This window comes from Diadema setosum, chromosome 9 (genome assembly GCF_964275005.1).
Source record: "Diadema setosum chromosome 9, eeDiaSeto1, whole genome shotgun sequence".
Classification (NCBI taxonomy): Eukaryota; Metazoa; Echinodermata; class Echinoidea; order Diadematoida; family Diadematidae; genus Diadema; species Diadema setosum.
Window position 1 is genome coordinate 11,182,022 of NC_092693.1, and position 21,985 is coordinate 11,204,006.

At 39.8% G+C, this 21,985-nt stretch overlaps 1 protein-coding gene across 1 annotated transcript in view; it reads left to right on the forward strand.

Moving 5' to 3' along the window:
* LOC140232701 (uncharacterized) overlaps window positions 1-21,271 on the forward strand; it is an 82,869-nt gene extending 61,598 nt beyond the window's left edge. The window contains exons 2-4 of the mRNA XM_072312820.1: window positions 18,674-19,051; window positions 19,660-19,873; window positions 20,666-21,271. Coding sequence (XP_072168921.1) covers window positions 18,674-19,051; window positions 19,660-19,873; window positions 20,666-20,907 — 834 coding nt within the window. The 3' untranslated portion in view covers window positions 20,908-21,271. The remainder of the gene's footprint in view (window positions 1-18,673; window positions 19,052-19,659; window positions 19,874-20,665) is intronic.
* The last annotated feature ends 714 nt before the right edge of the window (window positions 21,272-21,985 follow it).

The window sequence follows — 21,985 nt, forward strand, 5'->3', positions numbered from 1 at the left end:
AGAATTTTGACATACCATTGACATAAAGAATTTTATATAGTTATCGCTGTCACACACCTTTCCCGGCCAGAAAAGTGAATGAAATGCTGTCACCCCTTCCCGTAATCAAAATATTGCCTTTTCGAAAAATATACATTCAAAGAGTGCAAGAAAAAAAATGTTCAGCACCAAGGGTCAACCGATGTCATGAGTATATGGGTGCCACCTAAAATGACCATTTGTGGTAGAAATGTCATAATTTGACCATGCGGTTCTGCCTCTCCACTGCTCCGACTGTATTGTAGCATTCCTTCAGGTAAATGCGCTGCAGCTTGGCAACACGAGTTGTGTGGCTTCCCACGAGTCTCTGTGTTCCAATGCGAGTGGAAAACGGAAAACGTCGAAGGACGTAATCTTCCGCAGCATCCGTAACTGTCCGCAAATATACGTAAGCGGACGAAAGTGTTGATATACGTTAACTTGCGATTACTTTCGGATACTTAATGTGGACGTAAACGAACGCAAACGGACGGGAGGTAAAATTGTTTGCGGATGGTCTGCGTCCAGGCTACGGATAGTTACGTTCAGTTACGGATAATTACGTTTGGTTACGGTTACTTGCGAAAGTCTACATCCGTAGAATCCCTCTGCGAAATTTTGAACATTTCAAAATTTCGCAGGCTTCGCGCCGTCATTTTGCGTTTCTTTACGGATGAGTTACGGACAGTTACGTCTACATACGTCCCTGCGGATGCCTGCGTCCACGCTGCTTCCCCCTGCGTTCACTCATTCGTATCTATCCGCGGCGGACGTAACCCATCGCAAAGCACTGTGTGACTGGGGCATTATTTCGACCCTTCTATTATCCGCATAATAGCAGCGTCGGGACCAGATTTTGAGTTTATGAACGCAAACCCAAATAATGCGGATAATTGCCGGGGTGCGGTCAAACGTCATCTGTCTTTCCCGCAGGAGGGACGTGTGCAGTCACCATGACGATTATCCGCCTTTTTCAGGACGGGCGCTCGTAAAAATAATGCGGATTATTTTCAGAGTTTGTGAACGCATTTTTTATTGAATTATCCGCATTATTCTTATGCGGATAATAGGAGGATGAGTTTATGAAAGGGGTATAAGGTAATAACATGATACGCAGTTTAGCAATCACTGGCAAGAAAAAGTGTTAAAGAAGCAAAACGAACTATACAAGTGAAGTAACCTATGCATTATCAAATTCGAGAAATAGAGAATCTGTGAAATCATAGTTACAATTAAATCATACCACCCACCTTACAAAACTTATTATGATAAAATTATAATATAGGACTAAGTACAATCCAAGATGGATCCTTTAAACGCGAAGTACATCATAATCATGTTGAACGTTGGCGTAATTATCAATTGAGTGGTTTCTCTCCTATCCCCCCCCCCCTTCGGACACACACACACACACATGTAGGTGCACATTCAGACAGTCAGTCAGTCAGACAGACAGACAGAGAGAATAACAGACACACACACATACGCACAAACGGGCAAATGGTAACACAATCACTCATGAGCAGAAGCTGGCCTACTCGGCTGCTTAATTGGTACCATTGTGAGATCAGCTTTCGTTATGCCCCAATTGTCTCTGTCTTTAACCCCCCCCCCCCCCCTTCTCTCTCTCAATCTCTGAAATAGAACAAAAAAATATCCTCCTGATTTTACGGATCTTCAGTCATTTTGTGCTGTCCTTGTTGACAACAGTTTGCCTTACAGTACACACTTGAAGGAACACAGGGAAAATGTACCGAGTGTTTCGGTAGGCCTATTGAATCTGTCAAATCTTTCTTTATTATGCAATCAGGAGCTAAGTCATTCGTTTTCGTTCACATTAGTGATGTTATCTCACGAAGCATCCCCGCTAACAACATGAAAAAAAGAGTTAGGAAGACTTAGGAAAATATTTTATTCTCTGTATCTGTCCGTTCAGTTGTGCGGATTATATTGTGGACAAATTATTCATGTTGACAGGCCTGTACTTGCTACTGGAGCAGAAATAATTCCGCAAAATGCCAAACAGGGTTGGTGAAACTCGAAACGCTGTGGTTTACACGTGGCGTACAGTGGCACTAATAGCATAGAGTGGCGAGTGCAATGACAAACAAGAAAAAGAAAAAAAAGCTGTAAAACAAGAATGAAACATGGCGTCAAACAATCTTGATGTCATTTCATGTCATTCACACCTTCCCATCACACCATGTGATATCAGTTGCCTGGAGAGACACACACGCACATTATCTGTCTGCGTCATTAATGTCTACGCCATTAATGTCTGCTTAGCCGTGAAATATAGTGCAGTGGTGCTCCCTGAGGAGAGATAGAGACTAGTCATTAAGTGCTTCGGATTATATTTCAGTGTATTGCTGCTACCACCAGCGCGAAGCGGGGGACAATCCCCTTTATGCAAGGCTTGACGCAAACTCTGTTCTCTGGTTGCCCATTCGGGCCACTAAAATCTTTAAATCTTAAAAATTTGGTGGCCCAAAATAAACGGAAGCATAACAATTCATTTTGAATCTTCAGTGCCCGATTGGGCCACCACAAGATAGCCTTTTGGGAAATTTGGTGACCCGGCATCAATTTTAGCGGTTTCGCGGGCCACCGGGCCACTTCGGTTAATGCCGAACCGTGCCTTATGATATCTATATAATGTATGGCACTTCAAATCAATGCGATCGTACTTCATCCTTAGTGACCGTACGTCAGTCAAAATACATTCAGCGTCACGTACGTCGAATCCGAATTGAAGGGACCAGGGAAAATACTTCGACTTGCGTGAATTTCGACTTACACGATAGAATTAAAATACAGTTACATCCATCCGGATAGAATTTTCCTTCGAGATCGACTTAGGCGATTTTGACTGTATATCTGAAAATTTGTCGGCAAACCTCACAAAGCCAGCCATTAGTGTCGATATCTTGCGTTATCTGTCGTGAGTGGTCATGGAACCGAAAAAATCATAACAATCGCTATAGTATTGATAATCATGTACCTCTGGGACTAGACTTTCATTGTGGGGGAAAAGAGTATAGAACGGAATGCGTCGCTAAAATAATAGTCTAACACAGCGACCGTGTATAAGTTCAGTTAATACGTGTCGATTACTGCAAGTGTAAACCTTTACACATGAAATACACTTCTCTATATTTATCGTCACTACATAGAAATTGATTAGCAAAGAAAGGAGGAATCGAAAAGGAGAAGGGGGGGGGTGGGGATGAGAAAAGGGAAAGGAAGGAAGGAAGGAAGGTTTCAAGAAACAAGAGAAAAAACGGAAGAGAAGGTAAAGAACAGCAGGGAGAGAAAAAATTCGGCCAAGGAATGTTAGATGTTCGTTGGTATAGATCTGAGGAAAAAAAAAAATGTAAGAGCCAGTCATGGAGAACTAAACATACAGGATAGAAGCAAGAAAGAACGATTAATGGCCAAACAGAATGCCTGGCGATCAATCTTGCCTTTTTTCGCGACATCGAGGAATTATTGTTACGATGGCTTACAGATGACGAGAGCGTGGAACTAATTTGTTGGGTTTTTTCTTTTCCAGTAAAATCAAATGAGATGAGATGAGTGCTGAAGGCGGATACGGTTTGCCCTTCTTCCCGAATTCTGCTTTCAACTCTTGTCAAACTTAGCAGTGTGCTGTGGCGCATATATAGGTACACTCAGATTATTTCAACAAGTTTACGCATGGTACCGTGCAGGGTAGGCCCTACTAAAAGCCGCCGGTATATGCATTATTAATTACATGCATCTCTACGGCTAAAGTTGTATTTTCCTCCCCCTTCGCTTCCCTTCTCTGGCTCTCGCAGGTTCAATCTCTTTAATTTTCTACCACTATCTCTAGTCAAGCCAAATCAGAACAACAACTACAAAATCCTCCATGAAAGAGAAGAAGCTATCATTTCGCTTCCATTTCAGGGCCTCGCTCCTCTCTCCCCCCCCCCCCAAAAAAAAAAGAGAGAGAAAAAAAAAAGAGAGGGAATTCATTGAACAGAAAACAGAACAGATCAGAATCTAGTAATGATTAAACGTTCTGAAAATCACTGAGTGATGAAAAAAAAAGTCATTCTTACTTTTTTTTTTTTTTTTTTTTTTGGGGGGGGGGGGTGTTGAAAAGGAGAGAGAAATAGAGAGAAATAGGCCTACAGGGGTGGAGGGAGATCAGTAATAAGTGGGAGCTTGATGAAAAGCTCAACAATCAATCTACGGCTTTCTCAGCCATCGAGCTTTTCTTAGATTACGAATTAACTAGATACGTAGGCCTACATGTACCATCGATGTGATTTGTTGCATACAGAGCTTTGAAATTAATTACTTGAGAAGCAGATGAGGAGATTTTGAAGTTTAGCAAATTTCGGCAACACAGTTCTTGTACAGTGGGTATGAATATGTAAATGGGTGAGCTAACCATGTCCTAACCTCACAATTTTCCATTGATCGTGTACAAAAAAAAAAAATGACGAAAATTCAAAGTTTCTGTCATTGAAGCCTGAAACATGATGTTATTCTTGGTTGAATAACTTCAGAATAGTGATCAGTTAGATATATGAGGATTTGATCCTCGGGCATAATCGCGTTTCAGTGAAAAACTGGAAATGTCAAAATTCTATGTTAAAAACTATATGGCAAGTTGTGCGGGGATGACATGTTCACTTTGCCATTTGCATATTCATATCGACTGTTTAAGAACTGTTTCCCGAAAAAATAGCGAAACTTTAAAATGTCATAACTTCCTAATTTCTCATCCGATTTCGATCAAAATTGTACCGTTGCGGTTGTAATATTTTATCCTTTCTTATCAGACTAACTCATATTTGGACTGGATTTCCCCTTTAAATGAATGTATACATATTACACTCTTCAAAATCCCAAGTTCCCATTGTCAACTAAAAACTGTCAGAATACATTGTTTCTGTGCTACCGGGTACATTTTTCTTTTCTCCATCTCTTCCTTTCCACCCTCCTTTCCTTCTCTCTCCCTCTCCTTCTTTCTCTCTCTCTCTCTTCTTTTATGCTAATCACTGTCAGTGGAGAGTGATGCCCCTTAATAAGCTCTGTTTTGTCATTCCAAAAAAAAAAAAAAATAGAGATGTGTAGCCTTGCCATTGAAACATTGTGTAAAACGTTCATTCAATCTGCGTCCACCAGAGAAGAGGGAGGGAGATAGAGAGAGAGAGAGATACAGGCGGTCATACATTTCCTTGGTACTTCAAAATTGAATTCTTCAGTATTGTTTAGATTAGTGTAGACTTTTATTTCCTTCTTTTTTCTTTCTTTTTTTTTGTGGCTATTACTGTCACTTGGTTGTGCACCAGTTAGACTAAGGGCTGAAAGTGTTTTTCTCTTTTGTTCTTATTATTTTTTCTCTCTCTCTTTTAGGTGCAAGTTCATTGCGTGAAATAAGGGGTCAAAGTATAGATGACCCTAAGCGTATGATAGTTTTGGTTGAGATGGGGCCTCATGTTTCCTACTTTTTTGTGAGATAATGAGAAACCATTTATGAAATATGTAAACACTTATAATTCTAAGAGGAATTCTCAGTTTATTTGATGAAAATTTGTTTTGAAATAGCCGAGATATCCAAAACCAGAAGGTCCTAATAAAAGGCGGGACCTGAAAACTATCTATAAAAAGCCGTATAAAGGCTCGAACGAGCTCTCTGCTTCGTATAGTCTGATGGCCTTTGTTATTCCACTATGGCCTAAAGTAGACAATCAACAGGTTTTCCTTACAAATGCGCCACCCCCCCCCCGTTTTTGTTTACTATAGACTTCTATAAATAAATGAAATGTGTTCAGTTATTACAACAATCTTAATGATGATGATTTCGTGGGATGAAATACATAGCAGCAACTTCGTCGCAAGCTCTTATACGACAACGTGATGAGGAAATTCAAAGGGGTCAGAAATGGGATAAAAGGAAACCCAGTTTATTGCACGCCAATTAAATAACAGGTTGGAACATTATCTATCACTCAGACTTACGCAATCAAAATGACAAAGAAACTGACTGCAATGAGAATGATTTCATAGACTTGATAAGGATGAACAAGGGTGTATGGATAGAATGGTTTTGCTCCTGATGGAAAGGAGAAAAGAAACGATCAAGATCATTAGTAACCATGCAGCCGTTCATTCCACAAAGGCATTGGTATATCAGCAAGGAAGAAGATTTCTTCGAGATATTGTACAACTTTATGTTGTTGTTTTTTTTTCTGTGCTCCATGTCTATGTTGGCATTGAGACTCAATCGTTCGAGATGATAACTATCAGCACAATTGGGGAGGTGGGAACTTATTGCCCCCCCCCCCCCCCGCAGCACAAACTGTTCTTCCAGTAGATCTTTTATTGTTAAATAGTATGACGGTGTGTACAGATTTCCAAAGTCTCTTGCATGCAGGTAAAAGCCTAGCTCTTATATAAAAGCCGTAAAGGCTAGAAAGTAGGAAATAGGAAAAGTACAAAAGTTTTAAAAAGCAGGATAAAATTGGCATTCGCAGGCCTCCACAAATCACCAGGCATGGACATGCAATATCCAGCACAAAAGGTATTGCCCGTGACTGCTTGCTTTATGCAATGATTAGTCGCGGGTGGTCAAGGTTATTGCGTTTCTGCTTTGGACGCTGCAAGAAGTGGCCATCCAAAGAAACTGAATAGGTGTATGACAGAAGCGATTTTACATGCCTGATTTGCCCAATGTTTCCCAATCCAATCCTTGGAGAACGTACCTCAAATGTCAGGGTTGCACAGGAAATATGTCCACGGAGGCCCTGAAAGAGAGGATTTCTGATTTTATGCGAGAGGATACCTGCCTGTAGATAGGTGATATACATCGTGCTGACACTGTGCGTGCGTGCATGACTAGTGATGATCTCAAGGAGATTTTTAGAACTTCTTTAGATAATCCCGAACTTTGACGCGCTCTGTAACTGTCTCCCCCATAACAGAGAGGGGAAAAAAACTCTGTGAAATCTTGATAATTCCACGTCCTACCTATGAATACTTTTTTCTTCTTTTTTTTTTTTTGCAATCAAACGAGACAGGTGAATATCGTTCGAGGGGAGGGGAGAACTTTAAAAGGCTGGAAATAGTGGGAAAGCAAGCGAGATGATGCAAAGAGAGGGCCAGCGTAGAAACACCACAGTAGCCTGACATCTACCAGCGGTGATCGGTGAAAACGGGTATTAACACTCACGTATACAGTAATACACATGCACATCACACAAAATGACATAATAATAGGGCCTATTGCACAATAATTATATAATATTGGATGGCCTTGAGATTAATACAAGGAAATATTGGACGAGCTATGCACAAATATTGGACGAGTCGAAGACGAGTCCAATATTTTGCTTAGCGAGTCCAATATTTCCTTGTATTAATCGAAAATAGGACATCCAATATTATCATTATTATCCTACAGAGGATTTTAGCAATAAATAATAGTATTTTCACTTACCCTTTCTGTCTCCGAGTGCTGTATGGTCTCATCCTGTACTTGATCTTGACATGGGGTATGGTACCGGTACACTCTTCAGTGCAAGTTAATCTACTTCATTCCCTGATAAAACAGTGATCTATGTATCCATGGTAGCCGTCATGTTACTGTTAGGCCGAGATCTAGCTAATTTAGACCAGAATCAGATGTTCTTGTATCCGAGATCTGAGACACAATTCACGTCACATCTACCGTAGATCGTGAAAGATTTACTTCAGTAGTACTGTAGTCCTATGGCCTCCTGTACTTAGTAACACATCTTGCATGTAAATGCAAGCGGCGGCGGCCGGCTAAATGTACTGTATTTGGATCACGCGCGGGCTATCTAGCAGTAGCGCTGAGCTGATCAATCGTCGCCAGCACAAAAAATGCAACTTGTTTTCATCAAACCTGAATTTAATTTCCTGTTATGAAAGTGATATTTTGAAAAATTGTATGCAAAACAATTTCAACTAATTGATATATGAAATTTGTTTGTATAAACACAGAATTTTAGAAGAAACGATATTTTAGTTAATTCGTGATTGACCAATCACAGACGTCTTTACTTCATATTTCAGGTCATCTCGTATATATCTCAGCCAATCACGGTGCAGTTTATAAAAACTTTGGGGAATCCCCCTCTTGCCGTCCAATATTTTAAATATTGGTCGCCTCGGCAAAAAATATTGGTCGAGTTCAACAAACTTTCTAAGTGGGTCGGAGGTTATAAGGTGCGTCGACAAAATAACACTTGTATTTGGGCTCTCAAAATCCTCTGTATGGATAATGATATCACATATTGTATACTATATGCATAGCTGTCTTTATTTCTGTACTGTAATCAAACATAGACAGCTTTTTGTTTGTGTAATCCTTTTGGAGTTAATATTTGCGCATAATTCTTTTGAATACTTCGAATAATGGGCAGTGTCCATGTATAACTTTGTTTGGTTATTACGTTCAAGGTTTTTTTTTCAGTTGCCTATGGTTTATATATTTTTGTTGCCTACATGTCAACTGCTTAAGTTTGATCATAAGAATACAGATCGTTAATGGAAGACGATTTTTAGAGGATATGAAACAGCAAGACTTCTCTATCAACCACATTTTAAGCTATATTCGGGAAATGTGAGGTCACTGTTTAGGTACGCTTTCGTATTCTAATGCAACACTCTAGCGTCCGGAAGACATGCAATGTCTCCCTTATCAGAGGGGGTAGTGTGTGGCATAGTGGATAAGACTCGATCCTCACTCCCAAACGGAGGACTAGTGAGTTCGATTCCCGCCCAGTGCTTACGTCCTTGGACAAGATCTTTTTACCCACCATGTCCCCCTCTACCCAGGTGTACAAATGGGTACCTGGCAACGCTGTAATAATGGTAGGGTCCTCTGGTAGAACAGTGGCGACACTGAAGAGGCTACCCTGGATAAAGAAGACTTTGTTATTATCAAAGTGCAGGGTCGTGCGTTGCGCCACGTTTTGAGTCGTAGCCGATCAAAATAAAGCGAGGTTACTATACAACCTTTTCTCTGATGCCCTGCAAAGTTTGGCTGCATGCGCATCATTCGTAGGAAAGTTCAGCTGGTGGAAGGGGAATGGGGGTGGGATGAGATGGGGGAGGAGGGGGGAGGGGAAGAAGAGGAAAATAGGGGGATCGATAAGGAGAAGTGTTCCCTACGAGAGTAGAACAAACAGGCGTGCTGACAGCGAGCGACTTCTTACGTTTACAAATGAACCGCGTGATGCTCAGATCCATAGCTGGAACCAGGTCAAGACTGACTTGAGAAGCTCTGACCGAAATTAAAAAAAAAAAGAAAGAAAGAAAGAAAGAAAAAGAAGAAAAATGAAAAGAAAGTGAAGGAGGAAGAGGAAGTGAGACATGTCGTGGTAGTGTTGTCTGCTTCGGTCTCTTGTTGAACAAGTCGTCTCAGGGGATGCCGCGTGCAGAAACGCGAAATTCGAAAACACGGGACCATGCACATCTCCGAATTGAGATAAAACAGAAAGAGATATGGAGAGATCGTGGGGTGGGGTATTTATTGGAGAGCGAGAATCCGCAACTCTCCAACAGAGAGTGAAAATTGCATTATGTGAGAAAATTACATTCTATTTTCGCACGGCTAACGCGCGTGATTGTGCACTATCACAACAATCCATCTTTGATTCCTATTTTCATGGATTTATCACCGGGACTACCGCCAAAAATATCGACGAAGTGACATTTCAGCGCGCTCCTGTTTTTGTTTTCTTGTCATGAACTTCAAAGAATTAAACAAACAAACAAAATAAATTTGAAATGATGTCTCGCCTTTCGACATCCATTTAAGCGTACAATGTGTATAGTTATCGATGTTTCGGGTTTGTTTGTTTGTTTTGTTCTTTATTTTGCGTGTGTTTCTTTCTAGGTTTCTTTATTCGCTTACTTGCACATAATGAATGTGACATCAGGATCTATTCATCATCAACCAAAATATATCTCGTTACTATGAACATTCGGGTGAGTTTCAGAGATATTAATTTGACTGGAATATTTTCGAAGGATGATATTTTATGACTGTAAGTGCTGTCAATAGAGTACGTGCTGTCTGCGACTGACTATGAATTTTATCATGCTAGTTATCCTCCTCGCTGTAATGACATAAAAAGACGAATTATTTTTGTTTGAAATATTTACCCAGTGTAAATCCATGCAATTTCTATTTTTGTGTGTATGACGTGAACACGTCACATATGGGTTTGTGAAATGAATAACGGTATAAAATTCCTGTCTCAAACTAGAGCATTAATATGATATATTAGGACATCAGAGTCAGATTTTTGCCAGGGGCAACACACTTATATATCGCAGGTGTAGTAGAATGATCGATTTCGTCCCTTCAACGGAATCCCAGTGGGAATATGAAATTCAATTTTTAGTTCGTTTCAAGTTGATAAGGGCAAGAGACATATCATTTGTATTGGCATGTCTGCCAAGTTCCCTAAATTTGCAGTTGTATGTTGAAAATGTGGGGAAAAGTTATCAACTCATGTAACGGAGCAACGTAGATATTATAAACCTATCTATCTATCTATCTATCTATATCTATTAATATCTCTCTATTTATCCATCAATCAATCAATCTAGTATATGATTTGTCTCTATCTATCTATCTATCTATCTATTCATCTATCTATCTCTTTCTATCTATCAAATAATCAATCAATCTTTTTTATCTCTCTATCTATGCCTACATAGTTAATACCAATATTAATCTAATCATCTATCTATCTATCTTTCCATTTATCTCTCCATCTATCAATCATGTCCCTCTCTCCCTTTTACGCTTTCCTTCCTCTGGTTTTCGATATGATGAGATATAAAAGATTATGTGTATTGTCCTTTTTGTACCAAGGGTGTATGTGTGCCTGCGTTATTATGTGAGAGAGAATATAATAAGGATGCGTAGGGGAGGGATAAAGGAATTCTCATTCTCAACAGACGGGATGAAGTGGTTATGTAAAGAAGAAACCAATGACAAGAAAGATGAACGGAAAAAAAAAGTATCCGCTGACGATGACTTTGTTTTTTTTTCTCCAGTCATGTCTATCAAGAAAACCCAACAAAATAAGACAAAACAGCGAGCAAAACAAAGATAAGAAAGAAAACAGAATCAAGCTGCAAACTGTTTAAACAGGATGACATTGAGATAAATATAGCAAAGAGGAAACAGACTCAGAAGTTGCTAAATGCGTCTCAAAAACAAGCACTTCATTTTGAATCCTCTGCATTGGCAAGTTGCCTACCGTATTGCTGATTTTTTTTTTCCCTTCCCTTTATTTACCTCAAACTTTCAACCTTGTGTTAAGTCCTAGTATCGCTACTGTCCTTACTTCGACACATGGTCTAAATCGTGATGAGTAAGTAGACCCAGACTGCGATGCAAGTTGAGTTAAGGGAGGAAAACCTAAGCGATTACCTTCTCGAATTGCATCGCTCCCTCACTCGGACGAAAAGACACTTCATGTTTCGTTGCACGATATTAGTGTGTGTTTTCTCCCTATCTTTGATTGTTGCATTTTCCACGGGAAGAGCTATTCCTGTATGCCTGTGTCTATGAAGTCTTGTTGTAATGTGTCACAAGGAGAATAATAATGATTCTTATCATGGCTGCTATATTCTCCATACCCTGCCCCATCCCTCCCCCTTCTACTTTTCTCTCTCTTTCTGTTTCCTTATACACGTAAAATTTCTTTTTCTGTACCTGTTTGTCTAATTGTCTATAAGGCAGTCCCATTCACCTATCTAATCTCTTTCTCTCCGCCTGCTACATCCATAATCATTGGCCTGATTATATAGATATAGATAGATAGATAGATAGATAGATAGATAGATAGATAGATAGATAGATAGATAGATAGATAGTTAGTTAGATAGATAGATAGATAGATAGATAAATAGATAGATAGATAGATATCGTTAAATAATTAGATAAATGGATACATATAGATATATAGCATCTTGTTTCCTTTCACCATCTCCAACTGTCTCTTTCCATCAATCTCGGCTACTTCTCCATTTACTCTTACCGGACAACAGGCTGTATCCTTTTGGTTCGGTTTGGTTCGGTTTGCTCTGTTCTTTTCCCCCGTTCATCCTTGACGCTCTGGCATATTTGAAGAGTGTTGTCTTTCCTTATTGCGCGTGTGGGAGGGAGGGAGGTATGAAGGAGGACGGACTGGTAACTCCGCAGGTAATACAGGAGAAGTGCAGCAAACTCCGTTCTGGCGAGTATATTTTCTTCGCAAGGAGAGATAGCAATGATAATAAAGGACACTGCGGCTTTCAAGATGCGTCAGTCGGCTGTGAGATCTCTGTCAAGGTGAGGCGCGGAGAGGCGAACGAAATGATAATATTATTGTCACACGAACGCATTTATACGTCATGCACTTTTTCATGTGTACCGTGTGTTTTGATTTTGGTATAGAGGAAAAGGGGGCATTTGGGTTTGTATTACCATACACCTTGAAATCGATTTGATACGAGTACGTGTGGAGTGAATCAAGAATGTTATGCAGACACACGTTCATGGCTTATAAGCCTTTATCAACAAGGAGTTGAGTTGAACGAAAAGGTGCAGGACGCCTTTGGGTTAAAAAGAAAAAAAAACACATAGCCTCATTTTGTTTTGTTTTGTTTGTTTTTTTTTTGCTGTATCCCTCTGTCGTAGTCTGAAACAACAAAAGAAAAGTGTGAATTCATTATTTTCACAGAAACGGAAACTCTTCACTCTATTATGGTATTTCTCTGACTTGTTATTCGTTACGAAATTTCACCATTCGATCAAGAATTTATTTTCATATAATCCCATATATTCAGCAGAAAACGATACTTTGGGGGTCGCTGTGTAGACTGATTTCTCTGGAATGTGTTTTGCCTATATTGAATTTGTCAGATATGTACGTTAAAGTACGTCCACCCCAAAAGACGTTATATATACATAAAATCTTTGACACAAGAAGACTGCGGGGAAAAAAAAGTTCTTTTCGTCATCTTGAATACGTCATCTTGAATTTAGTTCTTCATGGCGTGTAGATGCGTAGAGAGGAAACGACAGCCAGTCCTGCCTCCCTCCTTATTTACACTCCTATTATCTTTTCGTCATACTTCTTTTTTTTTTCTGTTCGTCCAGACGGATACACTGCACTGATATGACAAGGTTTCTAGAGAAGGGGTACTGTACTCTTAGCTGTTGAGTGTCTCCGCCCCTCCCTTCGTCATCAGTAGAGCACTATAAGAGGTCCTGTTGGGTACCGTGTATATGCATTTGTTTGCTCACAATTGCCATAGTGATGATGTTACTCGTTTACTCGGTGTGTGTGTGTGTGTGTGTGTGTGTGTGTGTGTGTGTGCGTGTGCGTGTGTGTGTGCGTGTGCGTGTGCGTGTGCGTGCCGTGTCAGGTATCGGCCAATACACTCTGTATGTCCTATAAGGTTGACAAAATGTGTTCATCAGTCATTGCATCTTCCGCAGGATAAAGTTGCTCCAGCGAGTACGGAAGGAAAGTATGAGAAATACAGAGGAGAATTTTCAGCGTGTAAACGAAACGATTAGAAAACAAACCAGAAGAGCAACCGGCTTTTCTTCTTGGAGTGCGCATTTGGTTTCAAACCCACCGGTTCAATGGTGCTTTTGCAGAAGAGACCCAATATCGTGTAGTTCTGATTTCAGTTTGGAAAAAATAAAAGCAAAGAGGGATATAAGCAATGTCGAGTTTCAACTTTTATCTCATCAATCCATCAGCTATCATATCCTCATCTTTCCATTGAAGTTTTCTTCAGTTGTTGTATAGCAGCATGACTAGGAACCCGAGACAGTGCGAGCGAAGACATCTGCTTCAATAAATCCCTTTTCTCAGCATCGGATTTTCTCGAGTTCCTTGCAGAAAGAAAAAAGGCTTTTCACCTTTCAATTTAGTGCATTTGTTTGTTTTGATTGTTATTTTTGGTTGTTGACCTTTCTTCCATGAGCCACTGTCACTGACGACTAGATTGTGGCTGCAACATCTTTAAACTACATGTATATGTATATGTATTTTTATCTATCTATCTATCATATATATAAAATCATATATATTTATATATATATATATATATATATATATATATATATATATATATATATATATATATATATATATATATATACAATACATATAAAGGATAGGCCCTATACATATATAAGAGAAAGAGATAGGAGAGGAAAGATATCATACGTCCTTAACGTGAGAGACATATTATTTTTATTTTGTATATCTTCAAGAGCTTGGCATATTCGCACTTTGTTTGTGTATTTGTTCTGGTTCAACAAATATTGTAAAGAAAGACAAAGAGGCAAGAGGCAAAGAAAGGTAGTTTTATAACATGATTTTTCTCAACAACAACGACGAAAACTAAACGAAAAGTTCACTGAGTATTGGGTTTGCGAGTATGAAACAACACGAAATTCCCAACCATCCGGTAGGTTCAAGTCACTTTCTAAAGTGGATAATTCGCCTGAGAGGCTCCTCTTTCTTATGTTCTTCTCCAGGGGCGAAAATCCGGGGACTAATTTTTACCGTCGATTCGCTGGTGTTATGGGACACCCCGTTATAGAATTCCGAGGAAGGCTCGCATTGTCTCGGGGAAGATTCTCCTTGGTTCCCGTGGGGGAAAAAATCCTGAATGCGCGCTAACTCTACGAAATCATACCCTTCCTTCAACTCCGATAAGACGATGAACTGTCTGTACAAGTACAGCCCCCCCCCCCCTTTCAAATTGTCTTGTTACCTTTTAATTTGCCCCCGCGTCTTGTCTCGAAGCTATCTGAGTCTTCTTAATAGCAAATCGGGAGTTACTCCGGTGCCATCTTATAAAGGAATGGTATAGTATTGGTTGAGGTGAGGATTCAGGTTTTAACATTTTGCAAGATACTTAGAAACTACGTAATGAAATTCTCAGAGAAATTCAAAGATCATTTGATGAAAATCTGGTTTGCAATGGCTGAGATATCCAAAAACAAAATAAATCAATAAAACAAAGCGATCCTAATAAAAGGTGGGTCCTACCGTTTATTAGGATTTCTTTGTTTTGGATATCTCGGCCATTTCAAAACCAATTTTCATCAAATAAAAATTGAATTCCTTTTAGATGCTAGCTCTTTCATTACAGGTTTCTCATTATCTCAAAAAGCAATCACAAAAAAACGTTGGAAACCTGCAGCCCCATCTCAACCGAAACTGTACAATCCCTTTGAAGGCGATGTCCTCGCAAACGGAAATAAGAGGGAAAACAAATGTCAAACAAAAGATGAGGAGCAAAATTAGTGAAAACAGTACAAAAAAGTATTGCATGAGAAATTTCATCCCCAAACATTTTGATGTATACAGGCATGTCAAAATGGCCTTTTAGGGCTGTTAGCGATGCAATGGACTTCTCCTTACAATCTTTAAAGGAGACCTCCGGATGATTTTCAAACTTTTACATTTGAACAACTATAAATTGGTTCTATACTGAGGACAGAGTTTCAGAGTTTTTAATGATTGGGATGAGGAATAAGAATGCTTTCAAAATTTGTAGCAAATTGCAAAGAACAACGATGATGACACGGCAGCCTCACCATAAGAATGCATTAGTTGGGGCTCAAGGAAGCAGAACAAAAAAAGAAGGCATGCTTAGATTCGACACAGGTGAACTTATTAAGCAAGTGGTATTGTAATGGACGATTACACTGCTACATTTCTGAAATATGTTAGTCTCCTATTGTTTCTCTGCTCAAGGTCAACAATAAGTTTCACAAATCTATACATGGAGCTGTCGATTTATGTACTACATGATGTGAAATTATGAAAATCGTCTGGAATGCTCCTTTAAAGCGCAAAATGTTAATTTACTTTTCATGTATCTGTTATCTGTTGAAGGACGTAGGTCTTCATGTGTATAATGGAATTAACCGTTTCGTGCTTGCCCAATGCGCACATATTCTGTGATTAATGGATCTTGAAGAATCTGTAAGATAACTTTCGTAACATAATACGAGCACAGTTTAAAAAGTTGCAGTCACATTGTTTTGCCATTATCTTGTTTTCGTTTGGCATACAGGACGCCACGTGCGTTAACTTACTGACATTCAGAAAGTTCATGACATCCTTTGATGGACGCGATGGCCTTTCGAACATTAGTCGAATGTCACAAATGTTCACTTGAACTTTCCGATTCTCCTCCCGCTGATTTCTTCCAAATAACTCTTTTTGTGAGGTGTATAACCATGCACGCACGCACATATCACATACAGACACACACACACACACACACACGCAGCTATGTATTACGGAAGAGTCAAAAGGAGCAGGAGAGAAAGGCATTGAGAGGATGGAAGAGGGAGGGAGGGATCTTTCGACTTTTCTATTATTCACAGAAGTACTTTCGCCAGCTTATGTATCGAACATATTATTCACAATGATGAGCAATTGCCCATTCGGCTGCGCGCAGAATGATGTGGCCACTTTTCGTCGGCAGGAGCATTTTGATGAGGATATGTGCGCAACGCCGCATACTGGGTGCAGTATATCCTGAGCAAAATTCACAGCCGCTGAGCTAGGCAGCGCAAACATCATCGGCTTTATTTGAGTGAATTGACCACGGGAAATCCACTCGACCCGGCCGGTACCTTCGTATTTTGCATCCTGTCTTCATCCCCTCCCCGCCTCACTTTCGATTCGATTTTAAAATGCCATTTCCTTCCCCCCCTGTCGATATTATTTACACTGAGAGTGGACTTAGATTTACGTCTCTATAAATCACGCCTAAAGGGGGCGTTCTCTTTTCCTGTATTCGACAGATTTGTTTTATTTGATCGTTTTGTTTGATAAACTTATACATTCATATTTTTCTTCTGAAATAAACCGAAAAGAATATAATCATTATGTAATCTAAACTGACACATAAAAATGATATATTCTAGATGAGGCCAAATCCTTGGTTCCTACCAATACATGATACGTCGAATTTATCTCCATTAAACATATATATAAAATATAATATATACATATATATATATATATATATATGGAAATTTGTAATCTTTCTTCTTATTATTATTATCTTGACAACGAGAAGACCAGGAAGCGCAAAATTAACAATTCCTGAACATGTCAGATTAACTGCTATTCGCGAAAATTCTGTACGCGAAAAGTATGAGCGTAAAGACTGACATTGTAAGTAGAAGGAAACCCTCGGGTGAGATGCGATTGATATCAACTTATGACGGATGCGTTAGCGCTCAGCCAGCTGGTGTCTCAATACTTCCTCGCTTCTGTCTTTTATTCAGTTCTTTTCTCCCCTTCCTGTCTGAGCCAGGTTCCTCTTCTCAGAACCAGGTTCCTCTTTTCAAAATGGTCCTGATGAATCCCCTTAACGTTCCTTTTGAATACCTACCTCTTTGTTTTGAAGCATCTTTTAAATGAGCAGGGCACAACCCGTTCATGGGCTTGTAATAACACTTTGGCATCAATACCGTGGAACCGTGAGCGCGGTATCGTTTACCCGTTTTGCCATGTTTGCGCGCGAGACGATTCAACCCATTCTCGTGAAGTAGCCCCAGGCCTTAGCTTTTATGTCAGGTGCAAGATCGGTCGCATCTTTTTTGTTTCCTCTTCCCGTCGAATAGCTCTCGGGGCTTAGCTTGTCAAAACGATTCGCTCGCCGATAGCGCTGTCAATTTCAGGTGTTTCTTCGACTATACATGAGCTGCGAGAATGCTGAAACGTGTATTCCAATCAGGTTTGTCGATCGGCGACTCTCAATTTCAGTAATATCAGGTTATCTGATATCTTCTGAAAGGGGTCAATACAGTTAGATCAGGATAGAATACACTAAAATTGTCGTGCAAGAGGAAGACTATCTTCGTCAGTGAACGAGCGAGAAAAAACGAGAACAGAAAAAACAGACATTGTCAAATGCGAACATGATATATTGATGGCTGTATCAATTTCAGCTCTAAGTTTGACGCTTTCGTAGAGCTAATCGTGGTATATACTTTGATTTATTTCCATGTCGCTGTGTTTTGTTACTCCGAGCAACGTGCTCATCCATTTAGCAGTCTCTTAATTAGATTTGCTGAAAGGGATAAATTTGCAGATGCAATCCATATCTTCTTCTCCAGGAAATTAGTTTTGAGCTGATTTCCGGGTTTGTTTGTTTTTTTTTTTTTTTCATTCTTTATGCCTTTCTTCTATCTGAATTACCAAAAAAAAAAAAAAAAGTAACCCACGAAAGAATGATAAGTATGTGAACCTAATGTCATGGAAACAGAAATAATAGTCATTATGTAAAGATTCTATTTTTGTTGAATGGGTATGGTTATGATACACATAGTGTCATACGATAAAAACAATTTGTTTCAATGTAATAATATCTGCCAAATGTCTGCATAAAAGGTAAACAAGTATTCCCTCGATTTTCTTGTAATGTATAGGCGGAACACACAGAATCTCACTAATCATCATGATTATTTACTGGCAGAATGGCTTTGCCATTCAGTGGCTGTATATCGGCCACCGCAATAATGATTATGCCTTTCATAAGTTTATTTAGGCTTACATATTTCATTACTATAATCAGGATCTGTTTATTTTCTTCCATCCAGTTTGGAGGTGAAGTGGTCAACCGACTGAGCTCTCCTCGCTCGCTTACCCTTGTTATCGCCGCCGACGGTCTGCGAGGGGTGGCGGCCAACGCGCTGGGCATGAGCGACGAATTCATCCAGGAGTCCTGCAAGTCCTTCTGCGCCGTTTGCTCGATGGAGCGCGACGACCAGCCCAACCTGCCGACGCCGGAGACCCGCGTGTTCCGCCTCAAGCTCGACCTGTCCGCCTTCGGCGTCGAGTTCCGCGTGCCGGACATCAGCCGAGCCGTGTTCTACCTCAAGATATTCGGCACCTTTCGCAATCGGTACATGAAACTCATGTGTCATCGAGGGGATTCGAACCTTGTTCGACAGCTTCGGCTCAATTCAGACCCAATGGTGAGTAAGGACACATTTTCCTCCAGTTGGAAAGGGGAGGGGTGACCCGGAACAGCTGATGGTCTTAATAATGGTTCGATGACATTTTGCTCCTGCGACAATTGCTCCCATGAAGTATCTGCACGCTTAGTCTAACATGAAACCTACCCACAAACATAACCCTAACCCCACTCCTGATCCACACATCAAACTATTAAACCTAAAGCCCTATGAAAGCCCTAAGCTTACCATAAGTCCTTGAAGAAAATACGACCAGACCAATGTCGCAGGAGCAAATATCTTGTCACCTTGTCACCCATAAGTGGTTCCAAGATGTATGGTTGTCATCGTCGTAAACTCTTGTTTTCAGCAATGATTCGATGCTGCTATACATCCACTGCTATGAATACTAGAATACTACCACTCCTGCTACTATTGTTTACTACCGCTACTTTTACGTCTTCTGCTGATTACGGTAACTGCGATGCTGATATAACAATTACGTCAAAAATTCAGATTTTTTTTTTTGTTCACTATGTGAAGTCTTCTCTTTTGGAGAATCTGTTACGTATCTGATCTGTTTTATGTTTCTTTTTATACGGTCCGTGCCATCAATCCCATACTTGCAGTTGATGCGCAATATATTCCAAGAGTCGTTCAACACGTACAAGACGAAGGGCGAGCGCAAGATGTCCGACGTGGAAGCGATGAAGTTGCGCTGTAGCAGCCGACTGACTGAGGTCAAGATGTCATATCGTCGAGAGCCGCTGTTGTACATCGAGGACGAGCACATGGTAGTGTCGATAGAGGGCGATGCAAGCAGAAGTTTCAACTACAGCTTAGGTGAGTTTTGCCCAGATAGTCACTAGTTCACATTCTTTATACTCACTTGGTCGAGCCATTCTGAGAGTTTGTTCCTCTCCTCGTGAGTTCCTTTTGCATTTTTTGTTTCTTTCCCTCGTCTGGTCCCCTCATTCCTTCCACATCTACTACTTTCTAAAATCATGATTTATTTTCGAATAAGTTGAAAGGACAAGTTGATATATGAATAAGGTTCAAATTTGTTATTACTTTATAATTTTCCCGATCTGATGCTCTTTAATATTTTATTAATGACACTAAGGAACATTGTATTAAGCATTTTTAGTTTCAAAACTTCATTATAGTGTCGAATTAAAAAGTTGCTTAGAAGCAGGTTTGTTATCGTTATCGATGTTTTTGTTTGAGGTCATGACGTCGATGATGTTTGCTATTAAAACAGTTACAATAATCATTATTAGAAGTACATGTATAAGTAGAGAGAGAATAATAAATAAACCAGATCAATAGCGGATTCATAGTTTTGATTTTGTTTTGTTTTGTGTTTGTTTTTGTTTTTGTTGTGGGAGGCTATGTGAAGAGGAGAAAATACATTCGATATATCCAGCAATGAGGAGGGTTATGAAAACACGATAGGCTGGTATATATCTCTAGTGGGAGCAGTCATTATTGTTCTTCAAAATTGTATGTTAATGTTACAACACCAAACAAACAAATAAAAAAAAAGAAGAATCAGGGGGAGTTGAATTCATCTTTTTTACAAATTGCGTTGCTTTTTTTTTTTATTTTGTTTAATTTTCGACCACCGTCTTGAAGGCTTTGAGCTCAACACCGGTCTGCGCGGCCTCGAGTGCCTCGACAAGTTCATCAACCAGCTGGTCCTCGCCGACGGCATGGATGACATCGTCAAGGCGCTCTCCTTCAAGTCCAAGTGCACGCAGAGACTGAACGACGACATGATCAGGCACAAGTTGCACTCCGAGATGAACCGGCACCAAAACAAGAACGACTCCCCGACGAACGCGAAGCCAACGAATAATTTCATGGACGAGTCGTAGCATTTTTGACAACTTGGAATGGTTTGTTGTATATAAATCAACTGCCTCTTTCCTCTCTTCCGCGGTTTTACACAACTCTCTGCCGTCGGACACTTTGCGGGAACCTCGTGGGAGCCGTCCTATCTTCTTCTCGGGACACCGAGCACGGTAACGCCAACGGTCCGGTTATTTGCTATGGTGCGCCAAAAGGAACCATGTCTGGTTCTCTCTTTTTTTTAAAAATCAATAATTCGGTACAAAATCACCCAAAATCTTATTCTTATTTTAAAATCAAGAGCAACAAAATCACCAGCTGAAGATTTATTTTGTAGCAGAATTATTAGCGAGGTGGTGATATTGTCATAGAACCAGACATGGTTCCTTTTGGTGCACCAGAGCAAAAAAAAAAAAAAAACAAAAAAAGAAAACAAAAAAAAAACCGGTCCTGTGCCGTTACCGTGCCCGGTGTACCGAGGCCTTTAGGCCTTTGCGGGATATCGGCGCATCAAGCAAATTTTCACCATTGTGATTACCGTCTTGATAACGACAGAAAGTAGTCGTTTCGTCTATCTCTCTCTTAAAAAAAAAAAAAAACACACACCATATCATTTTATCCGCTTGTCACAGAGGAATAGAGGCCTTCATGTCACGTTCTTAGAGGCTAGATTTCTTGTCTTTCATTGAATGAAATTGCCAAAGGCAAGCAATTAGTTTTTATGCTTTCGTTTGAATGAACTAATTTGCAATCAACTGACGTTATTGGATTTCTTTTCCATTTCTCATCCATTTCGTAAATATGATGACATGCAGAAAGCACTCGCACCATGGCAGAAGTAGATGGCAGAGCAAAATTGCTTTGAATAACCAATATACATTGTCTAATAGCATTGTGTAAGAATGATTTACTGATGATAATGAAAATGAGTACTGTAGCTCTAACCACACAAGTCGTAGTACTTGAGAAAGTCTTGGATATGTGTAATTTCTGCTTTTTTAACTTTATACAGCACTGTTGTACTTTTTGTTCCATTTTTGGTTTTTGTTTTTCAATTTCCGAATTCCAAATAGAATGGGACAATGATTTTACCGATTTTTTTAC